Source organism: Ambystoma mexicanum, chromosome 11 (assembly GCF_040938575.1).
Source record: "Ambystoma mexicanum isolate Mex_15411 chromosome 11, UKY_AmexF1_1, whole genome shotgun sequence".
NCBI lineage: Eukaryota > Metazoa > Chordata > Amphibia > Caudata > Ambystomatidae > Ambystoma > Ambystoma mexicanum.
Window position 1 is genome coordinate 36,979,290 of NC_090934.1, and position 21,695 is coordinate 37,000,984.

Here is a 21,695-nt window from a genome sequence, read left to right on the forward strand (position 1 = left end):
AGCCAGGGGGAGGGAGTCATCCTCTCTGGTGTGGAGAGACACTTTGAAGAAGCCAGGGGGAGGGAGTCATCCTCTCTGGTACCATCGTTTACACAAAAGGCTTTAAGCAGGGGAAGATCACTTTCAAGGAACCTTTTCAAATCCTCTGTCTAGAAGGAGGGAGTCATCCTTCTGGACTCAGCAGAGATATTTTCTTTAGTTGCCTATAAGTGTTAGGGGTGAAGTAGGATAAGACACGACTGAGAATTCTATTTTCATTTGGACGCCCTGACAGACCCTGCTGTTCATTATCTGAGACTGGGAAACCCCTCTTAGCATCAGGTATAGTGAGGTGTTCCCTTTTCTTTTATATAACATATGTCTATAGCAATCACCAGCCATCACTGTGTCGGTCTCTTGCTTCTACACTCTTACAGTGGGCTTTGTCTAGTACTGATGATCACCTCAATTGATCACTGTGAATGGGAGGGTCCTGAAAAGGAGTCATAGGCCTAGAGGGTCTCCTTGTCGCATTCCAGTCTGTGCATGGTGCAGCATGGACCTAGCAGGGGCCATCACCTTGCCCAGAAGGCCGGGCTTGGTGCGTGGCTATTCCTGTGGATAGGCATGGCGTTGATGAAATGCGCATGGTGATGTGGCGTGTTTGTGTCGATGTAGAGTGTGCCTGGGGATGTAAAGGTTGGGCTTGGTGCTGAGGCATATGGGTAGGGAGGTGTAGTGAGTCCTTAGTGTGGTTCAACTGTTGTTTGGTATTGGCATTGTGGGGTGGATTGTGGTTTTGGTCAGGGAGCTGTGTAGCCTGTGTGCTGTGTTTATGGGTGTTGGAGGTTGCAGATGATGTAGGAGTGTGAGGGTTCATGTTGTATTGGTGTGCATTCACTGCATGTGGAGTATATATGCTGTGTCGTCTGCATTACAGTTCGTGTTTTATGCTATGTGTGTTGTATTTATTTATTTATTTCATTTGTATAGCGTGCATACAACCCAGAGGCATTGAGGCGCTATTGCAGGTCAAGCTAGTGTCATACAGACATTTCTTTCATGCACTATCAATACTAACACAGGTACAATGATCATACATGAACAACAAGCAGTAGTAGGTGTGGCATGGGGAGAATCCTGGTCAGTAGAGGGGAGATAAGGTTTCATTGAAAAGCTGAGTTTTGGGGGCGTTGCAGAAGATCCAATGAGATGCATCTGCCCTCAGGGAGGGTGGCAGCAAGGAATGGGAAGCTGGAGCCTCCTGCTTTACATTTCTTTACATTGGGAACAATTAGTCGATCAGTGTAGGGGGTCCTAGTGGGTCTAGATGAGTGGGGGTTGGTGATTCTTTGGGAGAGGTAGGGTGGCGCTGTAGTAGAAAGGCACTTATGGGCAATAGAGTGTTGTAAAGTGGTAGGTGAGTTGTGAGCTAGGTAAATTGGCAGCTAGGAGCGTGTGCTAGGAGCATTGCATGCCAGCACACATGTGTTCTTGAATGCGTGTGTGGTGCCGTTGTGCGTCTGTTTGTATATGTGTTGGTATGTGACTAGTGTTAAATGTGTATTGTGTGGTGGGATGTGCCTATGGTTGTGGAGAGGGATCTGTGTGATTTGGCCATGGCAGAATTGTTCGCAGCGGAATTGGCTAGAGTCAATTTTGCCACAACATAAATTTTGCTGCCGCCAAAATCCACAAATCTATGCACCCCCAAAACCCAATACACACCGCCACTTACCTTTTCCACGTCCGCTTACTTCTGACCCTGCACCGTCAGTTCTGTCCCTCTTAGGCGGGGCAGGTCCGACGCCGCAGAGTCTGCTTTTCTCTGTATTTTCATTCTTGTTACACCCGTCCCCTGCCTCCAATCCCCAGGAAGCGGGGGACACCCCTGCTACCCACAAAGGCCATCAATACTAAACATGGGGAGCGGGGCACACGCCTGCAACCCCTGCTCCCCATGTTCAGTAGTGATTACCCAATTTGATCGATTTTAATCGATCGAATGGTACTGGCCGAATTCAGCCTGATGTACCATTCGATCAATTAAAATCGATCAAATTGGGTAATACTGTGGAGAGTGCACTGTGTGGTTTGTTTTGAAAGTGGTGTGGTATGAGATATTGTTTTGTCTTTTGGTACCTTTACTGTGTGTGGCGAATGTTGCAGTATTTACAAGGTGTTGTCTGTGGTGGGCTATATGCATTGAGGTAGCAAGGACATCTCACGCCTGAAGAATTGCCCTGCCTGCTTCCAAGGCTGGATGATAAGCTCATGCCTGAAACTCAATCCCACGCCGGCGGAATTAATTTTACTCAATCACCCATCTAAGCAGAATACCATTCTAGGGGGGACTTCACGTCATGCACCTTGACGGCTTCACCCACCCCTCAATTGGCCAAATCACTTGGGTTCACTACAGTGCTGCATAATACTGTACTTTTGTATATCTGTAAAGTACTTCTCTTTGGTTTGAGGCACGTGCATGCCTAGGTAAGCCATCGATTTCTTAGATTTTGCTGTTTTGTTTTGTCCCTGATCTATGTTGCACTTTGTTCACATACTCCTAAAACGGCTCGGCACTTAGTCTCGTCACAGACGCGCATCGAGGAAATGCCTCCGCCATCTGTAAATGTTTTATTGTTCTGATCGAAATTGACATTCCTGTTCTTCAAATAAATACAAAAACTGCAGACAGCGCCAACATACCCACAAAAAGAGCCAAACCGCCTGGTATCATCCAACCTTCCCCTGGAAAATGAAACCTTTCCTTCCACCAGAGGACTTCAGAACCACAGTGCAGGCCCTGGGAATCTCCCACATTGATGGCCGAAACGCCCTCCTCACCGGCTTCCAGGCTCGTCAACACGCCATTGCATGACTCATGACAGGAAACAAGAAATTCACCCATATTTCTCCCATCCCAAGGGAGCTAGACAGACTTCCCATCCCAGCCAGTCTTTAGGGCCGCCCACATTACCTATAAGGCAACCACTGCTCGCACACCTGCCTAACTAACTGCAAAAAACCTCAGATCCCCCAGGAGGCAGACCAGGGCTAGGCTCGAGACGAAACTGGCAAGCAAGGAATACAACAGGAAAGAAGCCTACTCTTGGTCCACGCCTGCCTACTGGACCACCATCCTGGTGGCAAGCCGGAAGGCGGCAAAGCACTTGTAGATCAGGAAGGAACTCCCGATCTTAGTCACCAGTCCATACCTAGGTGCTACGTAGCCCATCACATCCCACTCACTCACACGCGCCCTTGGCACTCACCTCTGCTGCACCTTTACTCCGGTACTCGCCGGGCGGTTTCCTTCCTGTGTGCAAGTAGCTGAAGGCAGAAAGAGAGGACCGGTCACAGTCTAACAAGTTCAATCACACACATAACAACAGGCTCGTGTGCATCGGAAGAACATCACACATTGCCAACACCAGCGACTTGACCACACTGTGTCCTCCCAGATATCACACAAAGTAGACACCCATGCAGGACACCCAGAAACCATAAGGACACAGCAGGCACATGCAGAAGGGCTCCTGCTGCCGCAACCCTCCCATGACTGTCCAGCTCCCCCCACCACACACTTACCCCATGCCAGCCATCCACCAGCCTGTGCCCCAGCAGGACCTCCTAACAGCAGCAGCAGCGATCTAACACCAGGGCCAGTGATAGGGGGGAGGGACGGTTGGCCCAGACCCCAAGCGCTTTCGGATGAGGCAAAGGCCTAGATGTGTGTAGTAGGGGCTCTGGGAGTTTATAGAGGGTAGGGGGTGTTAGCAGGGGCTCCAGGGTGGGGAGGGTAGTGAATGCTTTAGCTGCAGAGTGCACTGGGAGTTAGACGCCATCTTACATAATAGAAGCCAGGCCTAGCTTTGCGTTGCAGTCCGGGCCGCAGGCCTGAGCCACATGCACATGGAAATAAGAGTATGTATGCGGGAATTGGATGTAGTTTGGACATCAGTGAGGACGGCCAGAGCTACAGACATTCATAGGTCCTGCATTGTTTCATACTGCCAACATTCGTTTCCCAGAAGGAATGCGCCCTGCAACGCCATGAGAGGGATGAGAGCTTTCTGCAAGAAGCGAGCCCGCGAGAAGGAGAGAATGAGCCTGCGACCTTTCCCCTGCCCGCTCTAAGAATTAACACGCTGATGCCCCCTTTCTGAGACCAGTGACGTCACTAGGGTAGGTGACACCCGGTGTGGTAACTCACGGTGTCACCCATCCTAGTGACGCCACTGCCAACGATCCACACCCTTGCAGACATAAGCCTGCCATTCCATCCACGTTACCAAAATTGGATAAGGGGGTTTATAATTTGCTCATTATTCCAATCTGTTCAGTTCGCTTCTGGTGCACTAGAGGGGTGGGGCTGATTGATGGTTTAGAAACCGATATTCATCCCTGGACCACTGGGGCTGAGGGAAGTTGATTCGTCATACTCACAATATTAGAATATTTTTATTATAGCACAAAATAAATGCATAACCAAAATATGTTTTAACTATATATTTTCTTTAGGAGAATGGCAGGAAATGTTGCAGGTGTATCTAAGCAGCGGCAGCTGTTCCTGGCTAAACAGGGCTTGCTTCTCACCAAATGGCAGTGAAAGTATTGCCAGGTTCATGACCTAGCATCTCTATATAGCGCTTTATGCCAGATTCCTCCTCCTCCTAAACACAGTAAACATAAGAGCTAGTATTCCCCACTTTCATCATACCCCTGCAGGCTGAACACGGATAGTGAACGGTTCACTTTCTGTCTTGCTGGCAGCTTTATAATACACTTAGCCGAATATGTTTTAATTTGGTGGATGCCAGTCCTAGAGTGCCTCCTTTAACATTAATTAAAAAATGCACTGCTATGCACACGCTTATTCCAAATGTTGCTGCTAGGAAGGTCTTCTCCTGTAGCCCTGATCCCTTCCGCCATGCCCCACTGCTAGGAAGGTCTTCTCCTGCAGCCCTGATCCCTTCCGCCATGCCCCACTGCTAGGAAGGTATTCTCCTCTGCCCTGATCCCTTCCGCCATGCCCCACTGCTAGGAAGGTATTCTCCTCCGCCCTGATCCCTTCCACCATGCCCCACTGCTAGGAAGGTATTCTCCTGTAGCCCTGATCCCTTCCGCCATGCCTCACTGCTAGGAAGGTCTTCTCCTGTAGCTCTGATCCCTTCCGCCATGCCCCACTGCCAGGAAGGTATTCTCCCCTGTCCTGATCCCTTCCTCCATGCCTCACTGCTAGGAAGGTCTTCTCCTGTAGCCTGCTCCCTTCCGCCATGCCCCACTGCTATGAAGGTATTCTCTGCCCTGATCCCTTCCGCCATGCCCAACTGCTAGGAAGGTATTCTACTTTGCCCTGATCCCTTCCGCTATGCCCCACTGCTAGGAAGGTCTTCTCCTGTAGCCCTGATCCCTTCCTCCATGCCTCACTGCTAGGAAGGTATTCTCCTCTGCCCTGATCCCTTCCGCCATGCCCCACTGCTAGGAAGGTCTTCTCCTGTAGCCCTGATCCCTTACGCCATGCCCCACTGCTAGGAAGGTCTTCTCCTGTAGCCCTGATCCCTTCCGCCATGCCTCACTGCTAGGAAGGTATTCTCCTCTGCCCTGATCCCTTCTTCCATGCCCCACTGCTAGGAAGGTCTTCTCCTGCAGCCCTGATCCCTTCCGCCATGCCTCACTGCTAGGAAGGTATTCTCCTCTGCCCCGATCCCTTCCGCCATGCCCCACTGCTAGGAAGGTCTTCTCCTGTATCCCTGATCCCTTCCGCCATGCCCCACTGCTAGGAAGGTCTTCTCCTGTAGCCCTGATCCCTTCCTCCATGCCCCACTGCTAGGAAGGTATTCTCCTCTGCCCTGATCCCTTCTTCCATGCCCCACTGCTAGGAAGGTATTCTCCTCTGCCCTGATCCCTTCCGCCATGCCCCACTGCTAGGAAGGTCTTCTCCTGTAGCCCTGATCCCTTCCGCCATGCCCCACTGCTAGGAAGGTATTCTCCTGTAGCCTTCTCCCTTCCGCCATGCCTCACTGCTAGGAAGGTCTTCTCCTGTAGCCCTGATCCCTTCCGCCATGCCCCACTGCTAGGAAGGTCTTCTCCTGTAGTCCTGATCCCTTCCGCCATGCCCCACTGCTAGGAAGGTCTTCTCCTGTAGTCCTGATCCCTTCCGCCATGCCCCACTGCTAGGAAGGTATTCTCCTTTGCCCTGATCCCTTCCGCTATGCCCCACTGCTAGGAAGGTCTTCTCCTGTAGCCCTGATCCCTTCCTCCATGCCCCACTGCTAGGAAGGTATTCTCCTCTGCCCTGATCCCTTCCGCCATGCCCCACTGCTAAGGGAGGTATTCTCCTTTGCCCTGATTCCTTCCGCTATGCCCCACTGCTAGGAAGGTATTCTCCTCTGCCCTGATCCCTTCCGCCATGCCCCACTGCTAGGAAGGTATTCTCCTGTAGCCTGCTCCCTTCCGCCATGCCCCACTGCTAGGAAGGTATTCTCCTCTGCCCTGATCCCTTCCGCCATGCCCCACTGCTAGGAAGGTATTCTCCTGTAGCCTGCTCCCTTCCACCGTGCCCCACTGCTAGGAAGGTATTCTCCTCCGTCCTGATCCCTTACGCCATGCCCCACTGTTAGGAAGGTATTCTCCTGTGCCCTGATCCCTTCTGCCATGCCCCACTGCTAGGAAGGTATTCTCCTGCGTCCTGATCTCTTCCGCCATGCCCCACTGCTAGGAAGGTATTCTCCTGTGCCCTGATCCCTCCGCCATGCCCCACTGCTAGGAAGGTATTCTCCTCTGCCCTGATCTCTTCCTCCATGCCCCACTGCTAGGAAGGTATTCTCCTCCGCCCTGCTCCCTTCCACCGTGCCCCACTGCTAGGAAGGTATTCTCCTGTAGCCTGCTCCCTTCCACCATGCCCCCCTGCTAGGAAGGTATTCTCCTTTGCACTGATCCCTTCCGCCATGCCCCACTGCTAGGAAGGTATTCTCCTCTGCCCTGATCACTTTCGCCATGCCCCACTGCTAGGAAGGTATTCTCCTCTGCCCTGATCCCTTCCGCCATGCCCCACTGCTAGGAAGGTATTCTCCTCCGCCCTGCTCCCTTCCACCGTGCCCCACTGCTAGGAAGGTATTCTCCTGTAGCCTGCTCCCTTCCACCGTGCCCCACTACTAGGAAGGTATTCTCCTCTGTCCTGATCTCTTCCGCCATGCCCCACAAATGGCCACCACCCTTGTGCCAGGTAGAAGCAGTAACTTGCAACCAATGTTCCCTCTAAGCTGTGCGCATGTGCGCTTGCCCAGCTGCCTTCTGGGTGCCGCTCAGAAGGATTTTAGCAGCGCACAGAGACAATTCCCACCCATTCAAAAATATTTAATAAGGCATAAGCCACAGCAGGTAACTAATATTAGCTTTCACTCAAAACCCCAAAAATAGAATACAAGAGGTTAAAATCTATGAAAATGTGGCTCCATGAACAGAAGGTATAACTAAGATATGTCTGCACACTTTAACCAAATTATCTTCCCTCCGCAACCATGACTCCTATACTTGACTCTACATCATGTATACCTTATGACTTGTATTTCCACCCCAGGCCAAATTCAGATATTACCAGACAACCTTGGCTCTACCATACTTCTGTAAAAGGTTACCAGACTTTGACCTATAGCCTCTTGTTTTAAATTTGTTATAATGAGAATGATTTTCGAGCAGATGACTTTCTGTTACGCATGGTGCCTTAGTGGTATAGGTATGTTACATTGATTATTTATTTTCTTTGTGTTTTTTTCTTCTTTGCACACACCATTACTACGTGTTTTCTATAAGTGAATTATCTGCCTATCTCATTCATTGCATATAATATTTCCTACATTAAAATGCTTCATTTCAGGCACAGTCACTCATGCTTCTACTTAAATGTGTCTCGGTCGCAGTCCCTCCTGCTTCGTCTTCACTGACTGCTTTCACTGTGAGAAGGGGTGTATTAGGAAAAGGGGATTGTGTGGGTGTCCCTTGCTTGGTTAAAATCTATTGTGTTGAAGGTATGCTTTTCAAATCTTTTTTCCCACATTCCTGAAATCTCACGAGATTTTGTGCAAGTCACAAACACAGAAATCACGTTTTTCCTAAACATTCACTGATCCTGCAAAAAAAGGTAATCTCTTCATCTAATACCTTTTTTGTGCGCTATTGCGCGACAGTTGTCTGTTACCTTTTAACTCAGACAGTATATTATTGCGCTATTGGCTGTTTGAGCACTTTGTTCCGTTGAATTCACTTTAGATGTAATCATACCCAATGTAATCACGTATATCCGTTTTAGCAAAAGCGCCACCCAGACTATGCAACCCAACGGTCAGCTCAAATATCAGATACTGACTTTAAGTAAGCAGGTTGCTTAGATGTGTAAGCTCATCCCATGCTTCCTATTCTTTGTACATAAGCCACACAAGCACTTTGAAGTGGCCCCTTGCAAGTTAGCAAATTACAAAACTCAAATATTAATTTGCCCTCTAAGGATTTGGAGTAGGCAAACGTCATGCTCTGTGTCTCCTACTTTAGCATTGCTAATATTACCCTATAAGTGGAGAGCAACATTGCAACATCATTTACTTGGCCTGCAAGCGATTATCGGTTTGGACTATGGCTGGCATTATTTGTATATTTCCATACATATGCGTTCTTGCATTTGTGCTCAGGTTTCTGCTCTTCTTAACCCACAAGCCGTCCTTTGCACCTGTAACTATGTCACATGCTTGCAACAGCGCCTCAATGCCTTTGGGCTGCAGTGCCCTTTACAAATAGAAAAATAAATAAGTATATACTATTAGGGCAATTGGTATCCAGATAACTAGAATGCTTTTCACACAATCTGCGGCCTTTCCAGGTTATCAGAGTTCCATGGGGCATAAACCTTAACAAATTGTATGGTAACATGCTGCTGCAAAAGCGGTTTCACTGGGCACTTGTATAATTCTACCCAACAATTTAAAGATGAGGTATGTTGCAGACAATCTTGTATGCACTTCATAGTAATTGCACACATACAGATTCATGACATTTTCTTAAACTGCACATAATATAATTGTGTGGCTTTACATATGTTATGCGTGCAAAGTATTGTGGGTATGCAAATATCCCAGTAAGTGTTTTACTGCTAAAATCCCTCACCTTTTACAGAGCCCTCTCAACTAATATTGGATGCTAGAACACGAGACGTGGAGGGGCAGGGGTGGAAGGGCACAATAGAACACTTCTTTGGATTGAAGTACAAATCAGCAACTTTCGAAGAAAAAAAAAACAAATCTGAGGATTTGGCAGTACAGTGAATGAAATGTGGTGTTTATATTAAAATGCATCTTGTTCAAGTGATAGTGAATTTCAGAGTCGTCGTCCCTAGTTGAAGAAGAAGGTTCTCAATCTGTTGTACCTCTGAGCATTGCAAATAAATGTGATTTTCTTCAATGAGGCTTCAGAAGAAATTTCAGTAAAGCTCTTGTTGAATTTTGTCTAGGGTGTGGTGAGGAAGGGTGGGCAAAACTATAAACTGTATTATGTGTCCTGTCATTTTACTTCCTATGTAAGGGTTGCAAGCATGGCTCTGATACGATTTTACTTGGAATCAAATTGGACTAAAAAAGTCATTAGCTTTGGCAGTAGAGAGGTGTCATTCTTATTAATAAATGTTCTTTCCCCTTAAAATTCCTCTGGAGATTGGACAGTAATATTATCAGAGTTCCTACCAATGCCACTGCTCTGCTGGTTGCCGATTCGAAAACATATCAGTGGAACTTTGTGGGTAGAAGCAGGGAGTAGGCTCCCATATGTTCATGGTTTCCCGTTTTTGTGGAGCACATTTTCCTGTTTTTAGGCAGTACAAAATGGATTGTACATATGCCTCTTAGCTGTAAGAATGGTTGTCAGAAAATGTTGGCACAACTCACAGGACAAAAGTAATGTGGATAGAAGCAGAGGCCCAGGAATTCTAAAAATTGTATTCTGTGGTGCAGTTATTAATATTCGCCAGTACACAATTTATGAGAGGCATGTTCTCTTGGCTCTTGAACTACTTCATTAAAGTCGCACATTAACTCGTATTGTTTTCGGACACATTCCTTTTAGTTGCCATTATTTCATTTGCAAAAATGGTATCCTGTCTACATCTTGTGACAGCCACATCAGCGATAAGAGATATTTGTTTTCTTTATTAAACAATTGTTCTTTTCTAATGGCATTAGACACTTTCTGCAATGTCTCTGAACTAAGGATATTGTTTATCCTGGACACACAAAGCTTTTTTTGTGCATACACGTTTCTTTCTCTCTACAGGAGTACTTTTGGCAGGTACTAGGGAATATCTTGAAGTCTTGGACTGAATGATGAGCTTTCCCTATAAACAAATAAAAAAAACTTTTTTTTAAGCCTACATGTTTGGAAGAAGTGTTGTAAGATGCACATTTTACACTGATTTGTAAAGAATTGCAGTAGTTGGGAAGGTTAACTTCCCTTCGAAACTCTTTGAGATGTTGGCTTTCTAACTACACATGCTCACAAAATGGCTTACCTTGTTATTCAATTGCGCAAATGGAAAATAATGTGCGCACAAAAGCTAACCATTTCTGCACTTGGGGAAAAATAATTAGAGGGAACATTGCTTGCAACTTAAGAAACCTTTCCCCAAATGTTTGATCCTCTAATTCAATAAAAACGAGATGGCTGCTCGCTTCTTTAAACATAAACCACATGTTTGCATATTTCTAATCTCTGTGTGCAAGTATTTCTGTGTGTACATATTAAATATACTGAGGTATGTGTTGGGGTGAAAGGGAGATCCCCACTCCCACTATAACGCAGTTTCCGAAAGCACGGCTAGGCTGGCCTAAAGCGAAATCATGGGAGTCTCGCAGAGGTGGGTAGAACTGAGGGCCGTGTCATTCACGTGTCTTCGCATACCCCTGTTAGTAACCCCTGTTTCCTTATTATCTAGGCCTGTGCCCCAGGCCCCGTGCGGCACAAAGTGCGGCACAATAGAGGGCCTGGGGGGTTAGGCGCGGGGTGGGGGAACCAAACGGCACGAATTGCAAGGGGAGGGGCAGCCAAGCGGCGCCCCCACCCGTGGCGTTGCCAAGGGAACCCAAACACACATGGGGAAAGGTGTGAGGAAAAGCAACAGGGGGGCAGGAGGAAGTCCTGCCCCCCAGTAGTACAACAATGGGCCAAGGGGGTATAAATACCCCAACGAAAAGAAGGATGAGCACAACCAGGTAAGGAGCTCACCTCTGATGGGTAAGCTCCCAGGGCCTGGAAAAGGGGGAGAAGGAAACGTTTTGCCTCTGCGGGCTTTTCGTGACTCATTTTCCCCACAACACACAGCATTCTGTTAGGGGAACGGCAGCGTCGGGGCCGTGTGGAGAAGATTGCAAGAGCGGCGGGAAGTGCCGGCCTAGCTCGACGTCGGGGCCGTGTGGTGAAGATTACAGGAGCCGCGGACGCCGAAAGGAAGTAGCCACGGGAGACGGCGATTACAGTAGAAGAACGCTGCAAAGAAGTCTGCGGCAAGTAAAGAAGTCCTCCGTGGAAAGAGCCGGCGGCCGCAGCCGAGGAGACAGCCTACAGCGAAGAAGTGAGGGGCAGCGGCCATGCTGGTTGCAGAAGGATGCTGCGAGGAAATCTTCGGCGAACAACGAAGTCCTGCGTGGAAGGCGCCGGCGGCAGCAGTCAGAGTGATATCGGCAGCAAAGAAGCGAGGAGCAGTGGCAGCGCAAGTTGGAGGAGTCAGGCTGCAAAGGAGCACCGCCCGCAAAGGAGCAACGCGTGAAGAGGCCCGGCAGGGCAGGGAAAGGCGCCGGACGAAGCCTGCGAGTGCCGGATAAAGGAACGAGGGGGCGTGGCCGGTCCAGGCACACGCAAGCGAAGGGAGCGGACACACTGGGAAGTTTTCTTAAAGGTGCAGGCGCCCGGAGCACGGAAGCCTAAACTAACTGTGCGCCTATGCTACAAAGACGACCGGCATCAAGACATTTACAATAAAATCACCGGGTGATACGCTGGGGGCCTCAGTGCTAATCCAACGACCTTGAACTCCAGCAACAGGGCATAAACATTAAATCCACTGGGTTTGATACGCAGGGGGCCGAGTTCTAATCCTAATTTGGAGCAATGGCGGAAGAAAGGGCAAGAAGAGCGCAAGAATTTAGCGCATGGGCAAAAAAAGCAAAAAAGGAATACGGAGCACAGTGGGTACTGGAGCTGATGCAGAAGGAGGAGAAGGCAAGGGCAATGTCACCTTTGCTATTAGAGGAGTCCAGCAGCAGTGAGGAGGAGGTAGCATTACCACAGGGCCAGAAGAGGGCAAGAGAAGTGGCAGGAGGGCCACAGGAGCAGCCGGAGGAGCCCAGGAAGAGGCAAAAGAAAACCAACAAAAAAGGTAAAGAAAAAATTAATAATAACATTGGGGACAAAATTGTTAAAATGTTGAAAGAATGCATCACGGTTCAGGGTAAGTCGCCCAGAACCCAGGAAGAGAAGGAAAAGAGGCACAACAAACACAAGGGTGAACAATTGGCACTGACATCTGATGAGGAGGAAAATAGCGAGGACGAAGAAAGGGAGCACTTGAAGGCATGGGTGAAATGGAAGGGGGTAATACGTAAAGATAAACAGAGAAAAGCTAGGACAGAGGAGGCAGGTGATGGTCAGGGGGCAGGTGGGCCAAGTCCAGCTGACAACGGGGGACCCATTCCACAAGGGGGGGGGGGACAAGGGGTTACGCCAGGGTCCACTCCCCAGGGGGCGAACACCAGCCTACCAGCAACGCCGGACGGGCTTACAAAGATAGCAGCACAAGTACCAGCCACAGTTATGACAAAATATGGCAGGCTCACGGTCGGCAAAGATGCTTCTTTAAACATAAGCCACATGTTTGCATATTTCTAATCTCTGTGTGCAAGTATTTCTGTGTGTACATATTAAATATACTGAGGTATGTGTTGGGGTGAAAGGGAGATCCCCACTCCCACTATAACGCAGTTTCCGAAAGCACGGCTAGGCTGGCCTAAAGCGAAATCATGGGAGTCTCGCAGAGGTGGGTAGAACTGAGGGCCGTGTCATTCATGTGTCTTCGCATACCCCTGTTAGTAACCCCTGTTTCCTTATTATCTAGGCCTGTATGCCCGAGTGTACAGTAATGTTGCATGTATGAAAAAGTGCAGGCCTCATGCCCCCCTCCTCGCATTATTACTGAGCACCCTCCTCTGCCACACCTCCTCCCCACCCAAACACAGAAACCCAAGCAGCATTCACAGACGTCCCTCGCTAGCCCGAAAAAGCCCCATGCATTCATATTCTATCCTCTTTTCTGGCTTCCAGGGTCTGTGTTTTTTCGCTTCAGTGCAGCCTGGCGCTCGGCTCCTGTCCGGAGCTCCCCTCCCCCGCTCCTGCAGTGACTAATTGGCTGCCCCTTTGAGCAATACAAACGCATTGTGCGTTTGTATTGCCCAAAGGAGCAGCCTACAGTGGCTTCACTAGGGGTTGAGGGGGCGGTGGCGTGGGGAGGCATCCTCGGCCTCCCTGGTGTCACCCCATATGAGGGGAGTCTCCCGGTGCGGTCTGTATCACCCCCACATTCCTAGTGACACCCTGTCTGAGACCCTTAGAATTCCAAGGTATCAGTCAGTCCCAGGCCACCAACCATAAACCTGTTAGACCTCCAATCGACGGGTCCATTTGCCTTCACTGAAGGTCACGTGATATGTGCTGCGAGGTGCCGGGAGAGTAAAAAAACAACAGATCTAAAACGAGGGTGGGGAGCTTTGGACGGGCGCCGAGTTGTCTGGAATCAAGCTGCAGCCTGGTAGATGCACTGACCTCGAAGTATCCTCTTAGGCCATGTCTGCAGTACCAGGTGCACATTAGGCCAGAGATAAAGCATGTATTGTTTTTCTTCGCAAATAACCAATTCATTGCAGCTTCATGCCTGATGATGCGCAAGGAGGCACCCACGTGGACGAAGATGGACTGAAGAGGATGGGACCAATGGCCTGGCATCCCCTATGGAGCAGGTAGCCTATGTATAGGGTCTCACCAACCAGCCACGTGGATTTCTGCATTGGGTAACTTACTTCATTGATGATGCTGTGTGCCTTCATAAAGTGTTTCTCATGCAGATTTTGCCAGAACGTGAAGTGGCAGCAGAGTGCTTTGCTGGCGCATTTCTGATTTTGTGGAAATAAAACCTTGTTCTTCTTGCAAGAGGTGTGCTGGGCCTTTTTCCCTACCGGGTTGCATTTTTTCTGGTGTTAGTTTTGAGGGGTTTTTCTACATAGTGGAGGCCCATGGCTTCCTGACCTCCTGCCAGGGCTACAAATAAAAAAACTCACAGCATCACTGAAAAGGCCCAAATACTGACCACCCTGAGCCAAGAACCCACACTCGACATCCTCTCTAAAAACTGTGGAAGCAGCACCTCCTCGTGTGACCTCCATGAGGCCAACCCAACTCAAATTCACTGTGCCTTGTCCACAGATCCTACCAACAGTGCCAAGAAGCCATGCAAGCAATGAACGTTGTGCTATACAAAAACCACACAATCATGCATTTAAGACATGGGCTTTGGGAGAGAGATGGGAGAGGGATGGGGGGGGGGAAGAGAGAGAGAGAGAGAGAGAGAAAGAGAGAGAGAGAGAGAGAGAGAGAGAGAGAGAGAGAGAGAGAGAGAGAGAGAGAGAGAGAGAGAGAGGAGAGAGAAGAGAGAGGGGGTGGAGAGAGAGGGGGGGGAGAGAGAGAGAGAGAGAGAGAGGGGGGGTAGAGAGAGAGAGAGAGAGAGAGAGAGAGAGAGAGGGGAGGTGGAGAGAGAGAGAGAGAGAGAGAGAGAGAGAGAGAGAGAGAGAGAGACTCCCTGAGATGTGAGACAGCTATCAATGCAGGAGGGAGAGGCGTAAGGCTGGTGCAGGACTCCTGCTCTGCCCTCTACTGACCCATGGCTCAAGTGTCTCCCTTGAATCTCTCTAAGAGATCAACAGGTCCCCGCTCCCAGAAACCCGCAGGGATACTTCAAGAAATAAGGGGGGGTAAGGGGTGCTACCAGATTCCCCCATCGTCGCACACTTCACTACTGACTCCCGGAGATTCAGAAAGGAACTCGTTGCGGGCACACTTTATCCCTTTAACTGCTGAGCTTTAATCAAGTCTATGCAAAAAGGACGAGCCATACTCGATGCACCCTCCGATTATGACTTCAGAATCTCACTCCAGGTACATAATCCGGTGCACACTTCATTCAGACACACTCATACTGACCTCAGCTGCTTGCGGTTGCCCTCTTTCCAGGTGATCCTACTCCGAGAGGTGGTGGGAAAGCCAACCTTGGCCGTTCATGGCCTTGGACACCAACCCTAACTCCACTGGGACGCACAGAGGCGAAAGCCAGCGATGCAGCCCCGCGCCGCTCACTCCAGCTAGCCACACACTTCTGCCCCCTCCAGTCGCCCCCTCCAGTCGCAAGCATCGATGCTCACGCCAGAGTAATGTACATCCACGCTGACTCCTGTGGGATCCCTCAAGAGCCCTTTAATTACACACACATCCGAGAAAGAATTTAATATCAAAAACACAACACAGGACATCAACTCAGCACAAGCACAAAGAAGCCCAGCACCACTGCCCACAGGTCACCCAATACTGGTAGTTGTGAGCTCGCACCTAATATGGAAAAACTGGAGGACAAGCCAATGCCCCACCGACGAACCCTCAGTTTCCCCACCTTACTCGCCAAAGGTAAACTCAAACCCGCCGCCCAGCCCCCGGCCAATGGATGCCCCCACTGCAAGCACGGGGTTTCCTCTCTGGACACAAAGCCCTCTAAGCTCCCAGCGCATTACCCCTAGAAAGCTATCACGCAGGCAGAGCTTGAGGTACTTCCGATCTCCACATCTCCACGCATCGATGCTAAGCACGCAGTTTTGCTTTTTCCCTCTCCTCCTAACTAACCAAGCCATACCACCCACTCCCTTTCAGGTCCACCAAAGCACCTGGGGAACATGCAAAAGGCAGAGGCCTGCGGTAGACAATCTCACAAAATAACCTTCAAACTCACTCCAGCTGGACATAGAGGGAGATGGTGGATGAGGCAGCAAGAAGGAGTTCACTCCAGCTGGACATAGAGAGATGGTGGGTGAGGCAGCAAGAAGGAGTTCACTCCAGTAGGACATAGAGAGATGGTGGATGAAGAACCAAGAGAGAGTTTGCTCCAGTTGGACATAGAGAGATGGTGGATGAAGAACCAAGAGAGAGTTCACTCCAGTTGGACATAGAGAGATGGTGGATGAAGAACCAAGAGAGAGTTCACTCCAGTTGGACATAGAGAGACGGTGGATGAGGCAGCAAGAAGGAGTTCACTCCAGTAGGACATAGAGAGATGGTGGATGAAGAACCAAGAGAGAGTTTGCTCCAGTTGGACATAGAGAGATGGTGGATGAAGAACCAAGAGAGAGTTCACTCCAGTTGGACATAGGGAGACGGTGGGTGAGGCAGCAAGAAGGAGTTCCCTCCAGTTGGGCATAGAGAGACGGTGGGTGAGGCAGCAAGAAGGAGTTCACTCCAGTTGGACACACACTTGCACTCACTCCAAGTACACGCATGCTCAGAGGAGGAGGTCAGGTGATACTTACTAAACATACATTACACACTAACACGCCGGGCTTGCCCCAGTTGTACACACCCACAGCCACTCCAGTTGTAAAGATGGCCATCTCACACCAGTTGGATGCAAACCGAGAGGTGAGGTGCAAGCATTCTTGGGGTACTCACTCGATTCCTTTGAACTTCTCGAAGCCGGCTGCCACATAAGGGTTACCACTCTGAAGCTGGCCGAGCTCAGTGACCCGGTGGCCCTGCCGCGGAGTGTAAATGTTCCTCACTGCTGTGGAGGCCTGGATGTTGCTTGTAACCTCATTGAGGAAGGCCTCAAAGGTAAGGAACTGCCGCTTGTTCACTACTAACCGTCGCCCACCGTGGAAGGGGTCCCCGTTCCGGAATACCAGGATCCGCTTGGCCTGGGGGGCCAGGTCTGTGATGCTGGACGCCATTCTAGGAGGCTGGTCCCCACCCTGGAAGAATGTGCAGGTCCAACAGGAAAGGTTGGCGAGACCCCTGGGTGAGGTATGTTCGGACCCCTGGGGTGATCAGGGCAACTTGAATGCAAGGTGGGGATAAACTACCAGGGCGATGAGCAGAGAGGTCTCCTGGGTAAGGCCCAGAGACCCCAGGGTTCAGGAGAGCCTCCCAGTCAAGGCGCAGAGAGAACCCCAGGGATGAGGGTAGGCAAGACTCCAGGTTGATCAGGGAACTGCAAGGCGAGGTGGGGAGAACCTACCAGGGTGATGGACAGAGAGGTCTCCTGGGTAAGGCACAGAGACCCCAGGGTTGGGGAGGGCCTCACCTCTGTGATATGGTGTGGCGAGAGCCCTCTGGACAGCTCAGAGAGGCCCCAGACGAGCCAGGGAAAGAGAAAACAGGGTGAAGCACACGTAGAAGACCCTGGGACGAGCCATAGCTCCTCGGGCAGGTGCTGAGGGACCCCTGGGTGAAGTGTGGAGACCCCGGTGTGGTCAGAACCCGTGCACTGAGATACACAGTGGGGAGGAACACAGCCTGGAGGCTGTCAGTAGAGACGTGGAGACCACTGCCTGGAGCAAGGCTCGAACAGAAGAAGGCAGGGGGTCCTCAGCTGAACTTCAGAGGCAAACAAGCTGTGGAGAATCCTTTGAGCGAGGGGTGGAGAGGGACTGGTGGGTGCAGCGGGTAGAGCAGGTGGTGAGGGGGTTCAGCCCGTGAGGCACGGTGCGGTGGGTCAGCCCGTGAGGCGCGGCGGGCGGCGAGGGGGTGAGGCGCAGCAGGTGCTGTCGCACGGGCACCTCTCGGTGTGTTACTCGCACAGGCAGCCCGTGTTGTGGTATCCGAGGCCGGGAGCTCGATGACTCTCCCGTTACCATGGACTCCGGCCGTCAATAGTAGCCCGGGCCAGTGGCAGCTCACGCCTCCTGCAACCAGAGTCCGGCGCACCCCTGCCTCCCCTGCCCTTGCGCGAGAGGAGAACCCTGCGGGGTGAGGGTGCCCCAGGGTGTGAATGACTCCAACAGTATCCAAAGCAGCACTTCAACCAGGGCCAGGCCCTGCCGCCTGCTCCCCAGCTCCCCACCCCCTACCCCCGCAATGCCGCACACTGAAGTGTGAGAGAAACACCTCCCACATGTAACCAGGGGCAGCGCCCCACCCGCATTTAATCAAGGAGAGAGCCCCCGCTGCCAGTTTCCCCCTGTAACGAGGGAGATCCTCCACCTCCCACAAGTTACCTTATCTTGCATTTGTCTAGCGCCTTCTGTCATAAATGATGCCATCGAGAAGCTGTAATCATGGCAGAGACCTCACCTCTCACATGTAACCAGGAACAGCCCCCACACCCACAGTGTGATCAGTCACAGACCCCTCATGTTATGTTATGATAGCCAGTTTCGATAAGCGCAACTATGACCCAAAGGTATCTTGGCGCTATAAAACCTAAAGCCAGGAAGGGGAGTAGTGGCCAGGAAAACAAAACAGAGAAGCAAAGGAAACACTTATACAATCCATATGTTTACAGAGAAGCAAAGGAAAGACTTAGCCAATAGATATGTTTACAGAGCAGCAAAGGAAAGACTTGGCCAATAGATATGTTTACAGAGCAGCAAAGGAAAGACTTAGCCAATAGATATGTTTACAGGGAAGCAAAGGAAAGACTTAGCCAATAGATATGTATACAGAGCAGCAAAGGAAAGACTTAGCCAATAGATATGTTTTTAGTGCTTTCAGAAAATCCAGATAATCGTCAGTGGCACGCAAGGTCAGGGGAAGAGAGTCCCACAAAACTGGGGCTGCGACCGAAAAAGCGTGCCCCCCAATAGTAGCATCAAAAATCGGGGGACCCGTAGAAATAAATGATTAGCAGAGCAAAGGTTCCGCAAGGAGCATGCTTAATACATTTCTCGCGTATGTACTGCGCACCATAATAGGCCCAGTGACCAAGACACAAGCTTACCAGCACCCTTGGTTCTGGGCCGCCACACTATGAGTCTGCCTGTCGGGCGCATTGGCCCCGGTCGGCAGAGTCTTCACGGAAGCACTGGTGCCGGTGCTTCAGTCTCCCACTCCCATAAGTCCCATCAGACTCTATGGGAATGGGGACATACGAAATCCGGCACCTGACTTGCGGCGCCGCAGTGACTTGTAATGTCCCGGTGGCACTGGAAAGTCAGGCGCTGGATTAGGTGTTACGGGGTTGGCAGCAACCTGCCGGTTGCACTGACGGGTTACCATCAAACTCGCAATGAGGCACACGGTCTTACATATAATTCTAGCCACAACCGGCAGCCAGTGGAGGGAGGCCCTGAAGTGCTGGGGAAACATGAGTGAATTTGGGGCAGCCGACAGCCAAACGGGCAGCGGATCTCTGCACCTCTTGTAAGCGCTGTATTAAGAACTTAGGCTGGGCAAGCAATGTAGCGTTACAGTAGTCAAGGGTGTCTGAAATGGACGCTGAGACGACCAGACTCCAGAGTTCAGATGGAACAATTGGACACATTTTCCTCAGCATTCTGAGATTTGCGTGGCCCGAGCTGCATCTCGCCTTATCCTGGGGTGATACTGAGAGAGATGATGCAATTTTGACAATTTTGCCAGTGGAGTACTTAGTGATGGCCAAACCCTGGGGGACTCCACATGTCAAAGGAGAGGGGTCAGAAAGAAAGGGAGGAAGAGACGGCACGTGCTTCCCATCAGGCAAAAAAGACTTAAAACCATTCAAGGACTGAGCCCTCTATACCAATTTCTTCCAGGCGACGACACAAGATAGAATGGTCAATTGTGTGGAATGGCGCAGAGAGGTCTAATAAAAGGAACAGACCAACTCCACCTTGATCCAAAATCATGGTCACGTCATCGATCAGAGGTGGGAACCGATTCAGGCCCCCGATAGTGTAATCCGGGACAGACTATCTCATCCTCATCTAAGCCAGATCCTGGCAGTAGCTGCAAAGCCACAAGAGAAGGAACTGTGAACCACCGATGTGAGCGCCCCACATCAGCCTATAACGGCATAGGATTGCAGCACTGGACTGTGGGTGCAGCATTACTGCAGGCTGAAAGTTACCCAGGCGTGTGGGTGGGGTGGGGAAGGGGAGTATTCTACTCATGGTGACCCCTATGGCAAGAGAGGAAAATGGCATGGTGTTGCCCAGGGACGGCGTCAGGGCTTTTCAACCATTTCAAATGAAAGGGGCCTCGAACCTCAAGGGGGGGCCCCCCATAAACTGGCCCCATGTTGCCCGTCAGCAGTCTTGTAACACAGCAGTATATTAATTCGTCTATTTTTGTTCTGGGGCTTAAAATGTGCGCTTTGCAGTGTTCAAGTCATAAACTGTTTTCTCTTCCCATGCGATATACAGAAGTGTTGTTACCTCATTGCCTTCTAACACTGGTTCCTCCACATCAGACACTTACTGACAAAGAAGGGTTTATAGCTTTTCGGTGGGCATTTAGTCTTTAAGCTCCCTGCTGGCTGATTGGCTGGCCGTCTCGTGATGATCGGCTGCGATTAACTCCCGGGTTTATGGTTTTGTCGTCATTGTAATGGATGAGTTTACAAATTTGGGTAAGGGGACCCTCTTTTTTATTCTCGGGAGGCCTAAGTCATGAGGTTTTACACAAAGTATATATAGAAAGGACTTAGGCTACCCCCCCTTTTAACACTTGGAGCTATGTTATACACCACATCAAAAACAGATTGTCACATTAATCTGCATTTAACATTCAGTAGATCACCATTGTTTTGTTTCACAACAATTAGCATTTTATTTTACAAAAATAGTTAAAATACGCCTATTTATGATGTGGTGTATAACATACCTACAAGTGTTAAAAGGGCGGGGGTTGCCTAAGTCCTTTCTATATAGTCATTGTAATGTATGTACCCTATGGGTGCCTTAGACTACTTCAACTCGAAGCATAAGGCCCCCAACTATCATGTTAAAATGGGCCCCCACAAATCTTCAGCCAGGCCTGATCTTCCCCGGTTAAACCTAAAAGGGGCCCCTAAGGCAAGAGGGGGGAAAGTGAGAGCTTTTGCCCCATTCAGAGTGCATCAGTCCTAGAGGATGACCTCGAAAGCCAAGTAGCGGGTATGATAGAGAGCCATGAGATGTGAGTGCATGGAAGGACGCTTTCCAGGGTACAAGTAGAGGGCCTCGCTAGAGAGCCATGAGATGTGAGTGCATGGAAGGACGCTTTCCAGGGTACAAGTAGAGGGCCTCGCTAGAGAGCCATGAGATGTGAGTGCATGGAAGGACGCTTTCCTGGGTACAAGTAGAGGGCCACGCTAGAGCCCTGTGAGATGTGAGTGCACGGAAGGACGCTTTCCTGGGTACAAGTAGAGGGCCACGCTAGAGAGCCGTGAGATGTGAGTGCATGGAAGGACGCTTTCCTGGGTACAAGTAGAGGGCCACGCTAGAGAGCCATGAAATGTGAGTGCACGGAAGGACGCCTTCCTGGGTACAAGTAGAGGGCCACACTAGAGCCCTGTGAGATGTGAGTGCACGGAAGGACGCTTTCCTGGGTACAAGTAGAGGGCCACGCCACAGAGCCGTGAGATGTGAGTGCATGGAAGGACGCTTTCCTGGGTACAAGTAGAGTGTCAC

At 50.2% G+C, this 21,695-nt stretch overlaps 1 protein-coding gene across 2 annotated transcripts in view; it reads right to left on the minus strand.

Annotated features, from left to right (window-relative positions):
• Nucleotides 1-17,822, minus strand: part of DCDC2B (doublecortin domain containing 2B) — a 184,568-nt gene extending 166,746 nt beyond the window's left edge. For both annotated transcript variants that reach the window (XM_069622481.1, XM_069622480.1), the window contains exons 1-2: nucleotides 16,777-17,822; nucleotides 3,255-3,312 (exon numbers count right to left, since the gene is read on the minus strand). In XM_069622481.1, the coding sequence (XP_069478582.1) occupies nucleotides 3,255-3,312; nucleotides 16,777-17,054 (336 nt within the window). In that variant the 5' untranslated portion in view covers nucleotides 17,055-17,822. The remainder of the gene's footprint in view (nucleotides 1-3,254; nucleotides 3,313-16,776) is intronic.
• Between the last annotated feature and the right edge of the window lie 3,873 nt (nucleotides 17,823-21,695).